Source organism: Larimichthys crocea, chromosome XVII (genome assembly GCF_000972845.2).
Source record: "Larimichthys crocea isolate SSNF chromosome XVII, L_crocea_2.0, whole genome shotgun sequence".
Lineage (NCBI taxonomy): Eukaryota > Metazoa > Chordata > Actinopteri > Sciaenidae > Larimichthys > Larimichthys crocea.
The window spans coordinates 20,374,013-20,387,803 of NC_040027.1; the positions used below are offsets into that span (position 1 = coordinate 20,374,013).

Genomic DNA, 13,791 nt, shown 5'->3' on the forward strand with positions numbered 1-13,791 from the left:
CCAGTGCAACTTAGAAAAGATTATAAGTTACTAGCAGTGGTAAAGGACATTGCAATGTGCAAAATGTATGTAAAGTTTTCTTTTTCCCCTCCTCTCACTCTTCTACCTCCCTATCCTTCCCTTCCCTGTACACACTTGTGATTTTACATGTTTGAGTCAGTACAAAGCAAGAGTGTAGGCAAGCAGGAGCTGCAACGATTAGTCGATTAACTGATTAGTTATCAACTATTTTTATAATCAATAAATTAATTTGAGCAATTTTTAAGAAATAATATCCAAAATATCTGATTTCAGCTTCTCTGCTATGTATATATATTATATATATTTAGTCCTCTATGACATTGAAGTGGACATCTTATCTAAAAAAAAGACATTTGAGGATGTCACCTTGGACTTTGGGAAACAGTGATCAACATTTTTCTAGACCACTAATTGATTAATTGAGAAAATGATTGACAGATGAATCAGTAATGAGTTGTAGTTAAAACAACGTGAAAGAATATAAAATGTAAGTGTATCCAAATCTTGAATACAAGCATACACAAGGTGAATCTTGAGTGTTTTTTGTTTTTTTTTATATGGATGTCATCTCTTGGATATTTACTCAAGAATCCTGGTCACAGTTGCCTCTCCATGTCTTAACCAACACATGTTGGACACTTCAGAGGGTCACCGTATCCCCTGATTCAGGATATTTTACTTTGCAAAACCAGTTTATGTGCCGCCAAAGCGCCAAATTGGAAATCCTTTAATTAATGACATACTAGACTCAGCTCCAACAACTGAGGCATTTGTCAGGCAATTTTTTATTAATATTTTATGAACTACTTCAGAGTCAAATACTTTGAGTTAGGAGTAATTGTTCCTGTTATAAAAAGTGACATTCATATAAAAAGTGCAATTATATTCAGACTGGAAAGAAATTTTAATTGTTTTAGAAGAGCCACTGTGATTAAAGTAATCATAAAGAACATACTGTATGTGTTTATATCTAAACTATGTTTGATTGATCATGACTTGAATTACATTGTTGCTACAATTGTTACTTGACTATAATTATGATGCTACATTGCTGTTGTTTATTCATTATCTGAAAAACATAAGTTCACAAAAACAGCCAAGAGAAAATGTGGAATTTGCTTCAATGACAGGGTGAATTACTGAACTTAACATGTTCTGAAAATGTATTGGCAATTACTACAAAAACCTAACACAGGTGTATATTTGGTCACACACAGAGGGAGTACAGGGACAGAGCCTCTCTCTGGGTTGCACACCTCAGGTTTCTTGCTGATGTGAAACTTCACCACTGCCCTCTGCTGTTGAACACACTGTGCTGCAGGTGATCAAACGACAACAATGGCAGTGGGCAGACAAAGCTTTCTCTGCAGAGGTTCCTCAACCATCTGGCCTTTGGCTGGGAACTCACCGGCCGTCTGCCTGCTTATCTGAAGAGTGGCTGTGATGAAAGAGAGGAAGGGAGCGAGCCATTTGGCCTGGCCGATAATGAATCGAGGGCAGATGAATGGATTTCGGGGTCAATCCAGAAAAAAAAAAGTCGAAATGGTAATAGCCGTTCACACAATTTATACATCTCAGCTGGAGGAGTGGTTCCCATGTGTTTGTGGCTTCTGATCATTGAGATCATTATGTAACGATTGCGAAAAGAGCTGTGTGAACCACCCCCCCCCCGCCTGTGACCTGTATTTTCCGTGATACTCCACTGATCATTTTCACCTGCCCTCCTGCATACGTGGTCAGAGCACATGACAACGACCCTGCAGCTGGTACAGACTTCCTAAAAGACCCTTCAGAGGGGTAAATCCCTCCTGACATGGGGGCTGAACCTCTGGATAGATAAACTGTTGACTCTCTCTGCCTCCTGCACAGATGCCATCGGTACAATTTCACTTGACATATTTCTAGGCGCTGCGTTTTGTAGTTACCTCTTCGTCTTTAGTATTGACATCCACCTTCTGGGAGCTGATGGCATTGCTGATGTGGTCGATGTTATTTTCTCTGCAGTAGTCAAAGATGTTCTTATCCTCTTCCCTGAGAGTGATACAGAAATAGAGACAGACAGACAGACAGAGAGAGAGAGAGAAAGGTGAAGAGTCGGTCAACTTATTTTTTTTTTATTGGACCATCATTTGTAGTTAAAGAATGAGATGACTTTGCTTTCTTTGGTTTTACTTGTCCAATTTTCGAAATGTCTGAGATTTTGGGAGCATCTGCACCAACACCAAAGAGATGAATAGATACGGTTTTAAATATGTATTTTAAAAAAATAAAAAATTAACAGCAACATTTCTTTACACATTAAGTGACCTGGTTTCTCTGAATAATCCACATCATTCCTCATCTGTGACTGTGTGTTTGACTTGATCCAGAGTAATGGGGACATCGTTTCTGGAAAGAGAAACTGCTGTCCAGTTTTTTTTCATTGTTGTTAGCATCAAACATAAAATCACACTCATCGTTTGTACTATTTTGCAACAGAAATCCTAAAATATGGTCAAATAACACCAAAACAACTATCCAAAATACCACTGGAGATAAGAGAGAAAATATGTTTCTCTGTAATTTCACTGTGTGCACATACCATGTTACTGGGGTACTTAGTCATCAAACACATAACTACTCTGTCTGTCTGATACTCAAACAGCAGCCACACGTGCCACATCCCTCGGGACACTGGCATACAACACACAGGCACCATCCCACCTCTGATTATATCTCTGTGTCTCTAATCACCTCCTGGCATTGGGGACAGGAGTGAGTGCTGGGGGGAGGCAGGGTTCAGTGCTGCTGGTGGTGGTGAAGGAGGGCTGTTGGGTGAAGGGGAGAGAATGGGGCGAAATCTCATTTAGAGCTTTACGCCTTCCCCTCCCTCTTACCGATGCCGGCCATTCAGATTAATTGAATTTAGTGCTCTATTGTCTGACAGGAACCCAGCATACCCGCCACTTTACCACTCCTGCGCAGTAAGTAAGTCAGTCATCCCCAAGGCCACATTTCTAGATTCCTGTCTCTGATGTCTGCTTGCTCTGCTGCACTGGGTTTTACAGGTCCCACAGCACACACCTGACTCCAGTCACACAGGAGACACAGAGGCCGGTCGCCGCCTTTAAAACTGAGGATGTTTAGCTTTGTGTCGAGTATGTGACTTTAACACTGTCATAGTTAGGGGTTCAATTACCTTACAGTGCGAGACTGGCTATGAAAATTCAAGCACAAACATCATCAAATGTTGATGAACTTCAGGGTTTTCAACAGTATTTTGCCTGAATTAAAACAGACAACTTGGGTTTTCAACAGTATTTTGCCTGAATTAAAACAGACAACTTGTAATCAGTGATATTAGAAAATATAGGAAATAATAAATGAAATAAAATAAATAACATAATGGTTAGGGGAAAAGTCCTAAAAACTAAATTAATCACGATCACAATCATCAAGTCAAGATGTGTCAGGATCTGGTTTAGAGCAATGATTAATCAGTCAATAATGATAAATCAATCAGTTTAAATCAATTAATCAGTCTATTGGCAACAATTTGGATAATAGTAATAATGATCATAATAATAATAATAATAATAATAATAATACTAATAATAATAATAATAATAATAAGACAGTCATACATGCATATTTATTGATTAATTGAGTAAATAACTAATAGATAACTAACTGCTAAACCTCATTTTCGCACCAAGTCAAAAACTAGAAGCACTGTCGGGCTATGATTGTCTTCCAAAGGATTTCCAAAAGCCCTTTTCATCCTGACTTCGAGCTTAAAGAGAAGATGGCTGTATATACTGTATAAAAGAAAGTTAAAACACAAATAGGAACAAACAAACGGTTGGCAACTTCACAAACAAACCGTCTGTAGTGCATGTGTTCCCGTCAGGCTGTGTGTATCTGTTTAAACGAACAAAGCTTGTGTTTCATTTACAACTGAATCAGAGAAACCTTGCATAGTTGGACACACTGCTCTCCAACATCAACTCTGTGGAGATAAACTATTCAGACTCACAGTCAACACATTTTATTGTGAGAATACAGTTTCGGAATCGACACAAACAAAGTTTTGTCCTCTGTTTGTTCTTTAATGAACCTCTGTGCTTTCTTTTCTTCAGCTTTTCATCTACATGTCTCTCTCTCTCTCAAGTCTCTAGTTCCTTCCCTCCCACTTCCTGCCACCTCCTCATCAGCCTGTGATGAATTATGAATAACTCATTACACTTTTATCACTGCTAGGTTATGTATGAGCAAATTCATTTACATACTCCTGATTACCAGTGCTATGTTTATTCATGAGTCTCCACAACGGGCCACACCCACTTCCTTGTCTGATGGCCATGGTGACCCCAAGTGTCCCTGATGTGTGGCCACCATCCGTCTCCCCGGCAACTAATCAATAGGCCAGCTCATCAGTCTTTCGTCGATGGTCCGACAGGACTGTCCTAACGCGTGCATGACACATGCTCACATATATAAAGCATGTCTAAGTAAAGTGTAAAGTTATATAATGTGCACAGTTTCTAAATAAGCTCACATGGATGTACACACACATCCAACACCTGTATATCGTCCATACACATGAATCCTCCCACACAGACACTGACACACACACACAGCCTGTGAACAAACAAATGATTAATGTGGGTCCTATAAACGACGTGACATCAACAGCACCGCAATGCATGCTGGGAAGGTCACAGGCTACTCTGTCATCACAACAGCTGGGGTAGCCAGGGTTTTGTGTGTGTGTGTCAGAGCATTATGTGCTCACATGTGTGTGTCCAGTCTGGTGTACTGGCAGATATGTCCTTCATCCATCAGGCTAAACTGGCCACAGTGGTGGAGAACACTCATCTACCTGGCCTGAGCTTCACACTGATCAACACCACAACCACACCATCCATCACACACACACACACACACACACACACACACACACACAATCTGTCATCACATCGCCTATAGGGCCTTGGTCGACGCTCCCAACATGGCTGAGCTCCATGAAAGTACGATCCACAATGAGAACTCAAATAACTCGGCACGGGCTTCCAGCAAAGCGTCCGAACAACAAAGCCTCCAGTGTTTATCAGAATCCTTTTTCAAGGTGGGTGAGAGAATTACAAATGTAGCATTCAAAGCCTCTTCAATCACACACTGATCAGCTCAGTAGCCCAGGGATATTGCTAATCAATCCTGCTTTTGTCGATAGATGCGCGTACACAGACACACACGCAGAAAAACAGACAGAGATGAGCTGTGAGCAATGCAATTAACTCTCTGTCTGGTTAACAGGTGCTTAGCTGTTTAATATGGAGAGGTTCTGTGTGTGTGTGTTTGTGTGTGTGTGTGTGTGTGTGTGTGTGTGAGAGTGAGAGAGAGAAAGAGGAAATTGAAATGCAGCAGAGCAGTGAGTGTGACAGTTCCGGCAGGTTATGCATGGATTCAGATGCAATCACGTCAACGTATAGCGGCAAGTGTATGTTTATGTGTGCACACATGTGCATAAATGTGTGTACGTGCTATGTTAATGACTTCCTCCTTGCCGGTTTCCCTCAGTGCATCGTTGCTATTGCATATAACCAAGCGGAGCATCGTTCTGGGAAACCTGCTGTACTTGACTCCCTCCGCTGTACCCGGCATGTCTTCATCACCCTCCCCCTAAAGTACCCCCTGAATAGTAACGTAATTAAAAAGGGGAGACTCTGGCCGCCTCCTCCCAAGACCGTGCATACTAATCGCAGACAGCCATTTAGGAAGAAAACCTGCAGGATTCACACATCTCATTTTCATCTCCAAAAGAGCTCTTTTTTCATTGAAATGAAGATGAGCTTTTTAAGCTTGAGTAAGTCTGCCAGGCAGAAGTAAATGGAGAATATATTTCATTAACATAAATCAGAACTGTATGATGTCTCCGGGTCCTAACTGCAGTTACGGTCTGTTGAATATAATCAAATACAGCATCAAAATCAGTGGTTAACAATGCCAGACTCAGATCGAGTTGACCTCAGCATTGAATAGGTGGTGATTCACAACTGGAGGAATAAAGCTGAGTCTGTTCCAGCACCCTCAAGAACCTCCAAGCTGAGAAAACTAAGGCAAATAAAGAGTGTGTGAGATGTGTTTGGAGTCCATATCACACAATGTGTGTCTGTGAAACTCTACCGTTCTGATGTATGCTTGTATGTCGCATGTGTGTGTGTGTTTGTGTTCCTTCTGATGTAAATACCTGATCATCTCCTCCTGGTACAAAGAGCTCACTGCTGCTCCTCCAAAGCCCGTTCTTCTTTCTGCTCCTCGTCTTTCCTGCAAAAATGAAAGAGAATACACACAGTTAAAACGAAGATATGATATGACACAACACAGATGTCAGTCACTGTTATTGGATGTACTTCTTGTTCAACGATAGCTAGTGTCAAACACCAGCCTAGTGTAGCTTGGCTTGGTTCTGCAGCTTGTGTTTCCATCCCACATGGACAGAGGCGCTGACCTTATTGTTCTGTGTGCTCAGTGCAAAAGAAAAGAGTCGGGTTCATCTATTCACCGTGAATCGTCGTACGTATAGCTTTTCAACAAACTAATGTGTGATAGAGATAAAGTTCAAAATGTGTAATTTTGAAACAAGTCTCTGGGGCTTTGGACATGACCTCATAGGTAATAAATGTCCCACAATATGCACAAGACCAATATAAATAATATAGCGCCTTAATTTGTGGCCCTTGTTAATCTTCTGTGTTTTTCATGGAATTCCATATTACATTCAGTTCAGCCAAGACTTTATTACCCAGTCTATTCTTCACTGACCAACCTCAGCTCACAAAGGAACCCACACAAATCTGATTTCATAAAATAGCGAGAGTGGGAGAGAACATGACAAGCGAAGCAAAACAACTGTGCGTGCACTTTTGGGGACAACCTAATTCACTTCAGAAACTCAGAATATTCGCTGATGCACTGGCCCTGCTCCTCTGCAGTATAATGTAATATAAAGCCAGTGTCTGCTCAACAATTGAAGCAGGAACAGAGGTCAAATTCTGGCTATTATTCTCCCCCCTGCTTCTCTGTCTATGCACTCCTACTTACACCATTTGACTGTGCTTCCAAAAGAATAGCGACTGCCATGCTATGGCGCTTTGTTAACACTAATACAATCATCTTCTTTTCAGGGGGGCATTTGTGCGTTTGCTAGCCTGTCTGCCTGCCTCCCTCCCTCCTGGCATTGTGCAGCTGTGGGGCAGAGTCAGCGAGTATTGCTCCGCTGCATGGCCGAAGAGAAAAGAAGGTGTCAGGATTGGACATGTGGTTGACAGTGACGCTATTAAAGAGACATAAATATGGAAGGAGAGGAAAGAAAAAGGAGGGATGGGGGTAATAGAAGACTGAAAGGGTTAAAGAAGAAAAGAGAGTGGGGGAAACAATAGAGGAAAGGGCATGTAACATGGAGACAGAGAACAAAAGGAAGGAGGAACAAGTGCAGTAATGAAGTGGTGAGGGAAACCAGACTGCGAGACAGTACAGTAGGTTACCCAGGACATGTGACAGGCCTTTAAGTCAACATAAATGTAATCTTTGGCTTTTCAATTCCAAAAAACAACCCACTTCCATCTCTCTAGGGTTTTGCTTGTAGAGCATTATGTGACTGTGAATCCATCACCATGTTTAGCGAGTACACTACACTTGCAGAAGCATTCCACACACTGGGTTCAGATGTTTGTGGACGACACATGTGGACAACATGTTCACAAACCCGAAATACACATGTGCAAAGACAGGACCTATAGACATGCGTTAATTTATACAGAGATGTCAGAGCGAAGGAACTGCTACATAGGATGGCCCCCCGAGCAGTTTACGGTTTGGTGCCTTGTTTATTGGCACCTACTTGGCCTGTGCTGGACTTAAAGTATGGTAACCCTTCGTTTCCCAAGTCAAATCCTGCTGGACTGATCTACTGCATGTCGAACCCACAATGGTACAACAGTTTTTTTTTCTGTTTCTTTGATAATTTTGATCTCAAATATCAAATAAATGTGAGGTTCAACCATTCAGAAACAAATGCTGAACATATCCATAACTACGTTGTGAGGCTGGAACCCAGTTACTCTCTTGCTGCCTGCCGCTAGTTTTAAATCATCCGTGACACTTGATACTACGTACAGTATTGCTCTTATATCTGTGCACAGAAAACCTACTTTAGTTTGTCTTGTTCAGTATTTACTTTCATATTTATGTGACTCAGCACACATTATGATGTGAACATCCAGTTTTCCAGTAATAATATTCTTCGCAGCTAAGCAGACAGTACAGAGTTGTTGTTGTAACTGAATGCTTCTCCTGCTGCCCCAAAGGACAACCTGTCCATGGCAACACAACTCTCCTGACACAGTCGAAGGAGGACATGACACAGGAGGGTGTAGAGATGTAAACAGTCTTCAAGGTACACACAGGCACATCTCAACAGCAACAACTATGACAGTTTTTTTGCATTATTCATATTCCAAAATGTCAGCTATTGAGGAAGACAACATAATCTTCTCATGTATTTTTCATGCTACATGTCCAGAATAAAGAGTGGCTGAAGGGCCTGGGACAAAATGATACGATGACACTGACCTCTACTGGCAAATAAATGGCACTGCATCTTAGAAGGGCTGCAGTGACATTGGCTGTTTCCACATTTGTCATTCCATCTTACTGTGCAGCAGAGCTGAGTAGAATACTTATGTGTATTTGAAATACCTCTAAAAGCCAGCTGTAGTAAAGATGAAGTGTCAGGTGGACAGGATTTGGCATTAAGCTAAATGTTGTTATCCGATAAGGAGGTATAATTTAGAGAACAGTAGTAAGAGCTTTCAGACAATATTATGTGTGAATTTGACAGCCACAATCTCTGCAAACAATATAAGTCTTGACCAAGTCTGCAACTTATTTATATCTGTGCAGTTTACCTCATTCAAAACCTCCTTACTCTGATAACAATAGGCCTTTTTGTCCATGTATGTTTATTACTTTGATTTATTTTGATTTATATCCACTATATTCTGGTGATGAAGATGTATTGTAACATTGTTAACATTCAAGGTTAGTGTTCAAATGAATTATTAAGATTATTAAATTATCAGACTTCTCCTTACCTTCGTGCAGCCTTCAGGGTCTAACACATTGACACAGGAAATGTACTCCTGCATTGCCTGCTCTGCGTCCATGTCTCCAAGCTGCTTCCAGGCTTGCCTGAAACGATATCATAAATGTCATCACATTTATTATCTGCAGTTGTGTGTTTTAATCACGTGTTATGTTTTGTAAAGTCTTTCAGGGTGGAAAAAGAGCATCAAAATAACAGGATTAGACAGTCAAAAGATTTTAATATGAACTTTCATTCAAACTGAAGACAAGACTTTAAGAACGTGTTGCTGTTTCATAATTAGACTATTATTATGAATGGATTTTGTCTCAGATTTTTAGACATGTGGATTTAAAATGCTCCTCACTTTTTAAGCAGGCAGGTCCACATTAACACATGTGCAATATGTATATCTCTCTCACACACACCCACAGAGCCATTTAGACTACAATACAAGATGACAAATTCATCCATGCATGCCTGTAACATTTTGAATGCACGAATAACAACAACATAAACAAACCATTCATTGAAAACTTGCATCCAGTTTTAGGCTACATACCATTTTCTCTGTCCTTCAAAGTCAAAGAAGCCAGGCTTTGGTGTATTGCACTTCCCCACTTTGGCCTGAAAACAAAACAAATCCGGATTATTCAGATGATCCACTGCTACACAGATTTAATCACATGGATGACAACACACTGTGGAAGTATCTGGGCCTACCTCATCTGTCAAAAATCAGTGATGACACAGTGATGCTGTGGGCTGTCAGTGTGTGGCTCTTGTCTATAGTGTTTGAGGGGTTAATTAAGGCCTACGCAACCGGCATTTAATCCGACACTCACCTGTTTATAGCGGGCATACAGGTACAGCAGCTGGTCCCTGCTGGCCGTCTGAACCAGATCTCGTACTCGGTCGGCTGCAGACTCAAACTCCCGCTCCAGCTCGTCTCCCTCCAGCCGGTCCCCCATTTCCATGGCGCTGCAATCAAATTTACCCAAGCCCAGGTCCGAGTCTGAGTCCGAGCCTGCTCCACCGAGGGGCTCTCCTGTGTCGGGCCGGGCTGGGTCTGTACCTGAGCCCGTCGCAGTGTCCGGAGAGGACGACGGCGACCCAGAAGCCATTGTTATTATTGTTTATAACTTTATCGTACCGTCAGAGAGGACGTGCGGCGCAGATCCGCCCGGAGAAACGTCAAAGACGAGAGCAGCTGGCTGATATATGAATATTTGTGTCTGTCAGAGTCTCAGCGGAGGTTTTATTTTTTTTAATCCGTTATCGTGAAGACTCCGTGACAGCCGGATTTATTTCTACCGTCGGTCCGTCTCTGGTCCTGTCAACTAAAAGCACCGGCGACACTCACCGCCTAGCAAGACAGGTTCCGGTTGACTTTCACGGTAAGAAAATAACAAACAACGAAACAAACAATTAAAAACAGTTATATATGAATTCGTCAGTGAATTCAGCTCTTAATGTCCTCATAACTATATGTATATGACAAGAAAAAGATTCAGCTGCGTCAGTGTTTTGTTTAGCGTTCGCATGGTAACCGTTTAAACTGACCAACGGTGTTTAGCGTTCGCATGGTAACCGTTTAAACTGACCAACGGTCGGTTAACTGACCAAAGTTTAACGGTCAAGTTAAATTTAACGGTTAACAACTTTGAATTGGCCACAATAGGTTATTAAAATCTCTTTAAATATTATTAACTCGCATTTATAATTAATATACATAATCATATAACGATGATAAATGGTCAGTTTTTCTGTATTTAAAGTGTGTACGACGGGCTATTTGCGTGCCAGCTTACTAACGTTATCGTTAGGATGCTGTTACGTAAGCAGACTGTTAACGCAGGTAAAAAAACAAAACATATATATTATATATATATATATTATATATATATATATAGATATATATATTTATATATATAATTTGAACTTTAAATGCGGTTCTACGACCAACTACTCGTTCAAATAACTCGTTTTAGTCAAGTTTTCAGACTTCAGCCCTTCTCCTCCTTGCAGTGAACATCAGCACATGTTACCTGACATGTGTGAAACATTTAGTGGACAGCTGTCGTGAAGCAGCTGCAGCAGCTCGGACGCAGACACAGTTTGTCCAGCAGATGTTGCTATCGGCATAATGATAACATGTCGACCATCGGCGTCGACTGTGGTTGAACTCATACTTTGGTTCACATCTTTATTTACACTAAACACACAGAAGAGCTTGTCCGGCTTGTTTAGTTTGTAGTTTCACTGTCACTGACTTGCTTTGGCTTTTACCAAAGGTGCCTGGGTACTTTGATCTCTGGTGCTTATTCGCTGTACAGGTCTTATCTACTCTTACTGCAACTGTTCTTAAATTATGTTTTTTTTACCCTGTAGGTCTTAATTTTTTTCTTCTTATTTGTGTCGTTGTTGTTGTTTTATGCTTTTTTACTCTTCTTCTAATCTCTAGTTTTTCATGCAACTGCTCTGTTGTTGTCTATTTCTGTTTTTACTCTGCTCTGTGAAACACTTTTGGCTACAATTCTGTACGACAGGTGCTATATAAATAAATAAAGTAGAAGTTGCTTATTATGTAATAAATCTAATATAATGAGATCCTTTTAAAATATCCCAGTGACACTTGTTCTCTTAAACTCTCTGCTTTTCCAGAGCACAAACAAAGATATCTGTTTTGAACTAAGCATCCAAGCAGCCTATCTGAATGACACAATGCAGAAATAAGTCCTGTTGAATCAGAGATAGCTGCAGAAGAGAGACACAGACATGGATTTGAAATCATGCGATCCAGCTGGATACACAGGATTTAAACGTGAGATCAGATCACGTATCTCTAGAATAAAGTTTAACTTTATCTCCTCTTTTATTGCAGACACAACAACAACCCTCTCACACCTCAGCAAACCTGATGAAACCAGGGTCTGAACTGTCCGTGTGGGAGGTGAGGGGTTCCCTGACCGCACTGCCAACTAGTTTTCACAGGAGGTCCCAACAACGCGCACTCCTCTGACGCAAACACGTCGCTGTGGCTCAATACGATGGCGGACTGCAATGTCCCCAGACCTGCCCAGGGAGGGACGGAGCAAAGTCACTGAGCCACTCTCACCGGCTCCGTTTAAAAACACTGCCGTCCGACCACCTGTTTAAAAAAAAAATAAGCGAGGCCGCTGCCATTGCCGTCCCTCCCTCAGTGAAATAGTATGTGGGACGGGATCTGCTCGGAGTGCGCTGACGGGGACGAGCCAGAAGTGAAGGAGTGAAGAGGAGCGGAGTGCGCCGGGGCTGACGCGCCGCATGTTGAGCCAGCAAGTTCACTGAAATAACAAAAGTCGCGTCGACTGGGAAGGGGGACAGCCGCTCTCTGTCTCTCTCACGGATTTAACGGAGGTTTGAGGGGACACTTGTTCCGGCAAAAATGAAATTCGCGGAGCATCTTTCGTCCCACATCACTCCAGAGTGGAGGAAACAGTATCTTCAGTATGAGGTGAAGTGACATTTATCTTGTATTGGAAGTAAACGCCTTGTGAATATATGGAATATGGAAATGGGCGAAACTCTTACACACAGATCTTTTTTAAAATGGAAAATAAGAGTCTCTATTAACTATGACTATTAAAATTCTTTTGTTGGCTCTGAATATTGTTTGGTTTTCCAGTTTCTGTACAGCCCACTCAGAGCAATAAACGGGAAAGATAAGGGATGTCCTTTTGTTTATGGAGGGGAAATTGACTGCGGGTGTTAAGAGCCATAGGGAGCATTCAGGGTTTATTGTTGCTCTTTGCTGAGTTAAAAATAAACAAATTGAACAGTTTATTAAATATTTAAATGCTTTTCATAATGGGACAATGAAGAAAACAATTTTGTTCTGTATTTCAACAATTCATAGTATAAATATTTCGGAATATTCTTTACATAATTATTGTCTTCAGCTTCTTATTTGTGTGTGGGTTTTTTTCTTTTAGCATTTTTGATTTTAATTACATTTTTTTTTTTTTTTTTTTATCTTTCTGCTTGTTTATATAACTCAAGGGGTGTTTGTGGAAAAGGGGAAAATTGTGTTTATTGTTAATTGCTTTGATATTTTCATCAAAGGAAAGGAATCAACCTCCTTTGGATTATCTTTTTGATTTTTATTAATTGCAGCAATCTATCTGAACACAAAGCAAATCTCACAGGCACCAATTTTGCTCTGTTGTAAAACTGCAAATATTTTTTTTAAAATCACATTTCCTTTGCTTTGCTTCCTTTCCTTGTTTTTGATGAGTTTTGATGAAGAAAGAAAATATATACACATACATAATGGTAATTGTAGTATGCCAAGATGCAGTTATTGATATCTAGCACAGTTTAAAAATAGGGATGGTTGTCTACTTGCTTCATCTAACGGTATTCTGTCTGGTTTATGTTGCTCTAAAGAGACCTTTGTGTGCACACATGGTCTTTGTTGGCTGGTGTACAGTACCTGAGGAGGTATTTTATTTTCACACTCCACTTCGTTGCTTTGCTGGCTCCACATTAAGAGCTTTAGAGCAGACATGTAGTGACAGGACAGGCTGCTCCGTTCCATTTAGCTCTATGAATTATAGACAAAGACCCTGTTCTCTTCAACCTCTGCAACCTACATCTCAGACTCA

General features: G+C 40.9%; 2 protein-coding genes across 3 annotated transcripts in view; one reads left to right on the forward strand and one right to left on the reverse strand.

Moving 5' to 3' along the window:
• acbd6 (acyl-CoA binding domain containing 6) overlaps window positions 1-10,302 on the reverse strand; it is a 29,879-nt gene extending 19,577 nt beyond the window's left edge. For both annotated transcript variants that reach the window (XM_027290440.1, XM_027290439.1), the window contains exons 1-5: window positions 9,991-10,302; window positions 9,708-9,772; window positions 9,156-9,252; window positions 6,251-6,327; window positions 1,947-2,052 (exon numbers count right to left, since the gene is read on the reverse strand). In XM_027290440.1, coding sequence (XP_027146241.1) covers window positions 1,947-2,052; window positions 6,251-6,327; window positions 9,156-9,252; window positions 9,708-9,772; window positions 9,991-10,269 — 624 coding nt within the window. In that variant the 5' untranslated portion in view covers window positions 10,270-10,302. The remainder of the gene's footprint in view (window positions 1-1,946; window positions 2,053-6,250; window positions 6,328-9,155; window positions 9,253-9,707; window positions 9,773-9,990) is intronic.
• Window positions 10,303-10,436: 134 nt separating this feature from the next.
• The window catches only part of xpr1a (xenotropic and polytropic retrovirus receptor 1a), a 67,226-nt gene continuing 63,871 nt past the window's right edge, over window positions 10,437-13,791 (forward strand). The window contains exons 1-2 of the mRNA XM_019256860.2: window positions 10,437-10,542; window positions 12,030-12,641. Of these exons, the coding sequence (XP_019112405.2) occupies window positions 12,573-12,641 (69 nt within the window). The 5' untranslated portion in view covers window positions 10,437-10,542; window positions 12,030-12,572. The remainder of the gene's footprint in view (window positions 10,543-12,029; window positions 12,642-13,791) is intronic.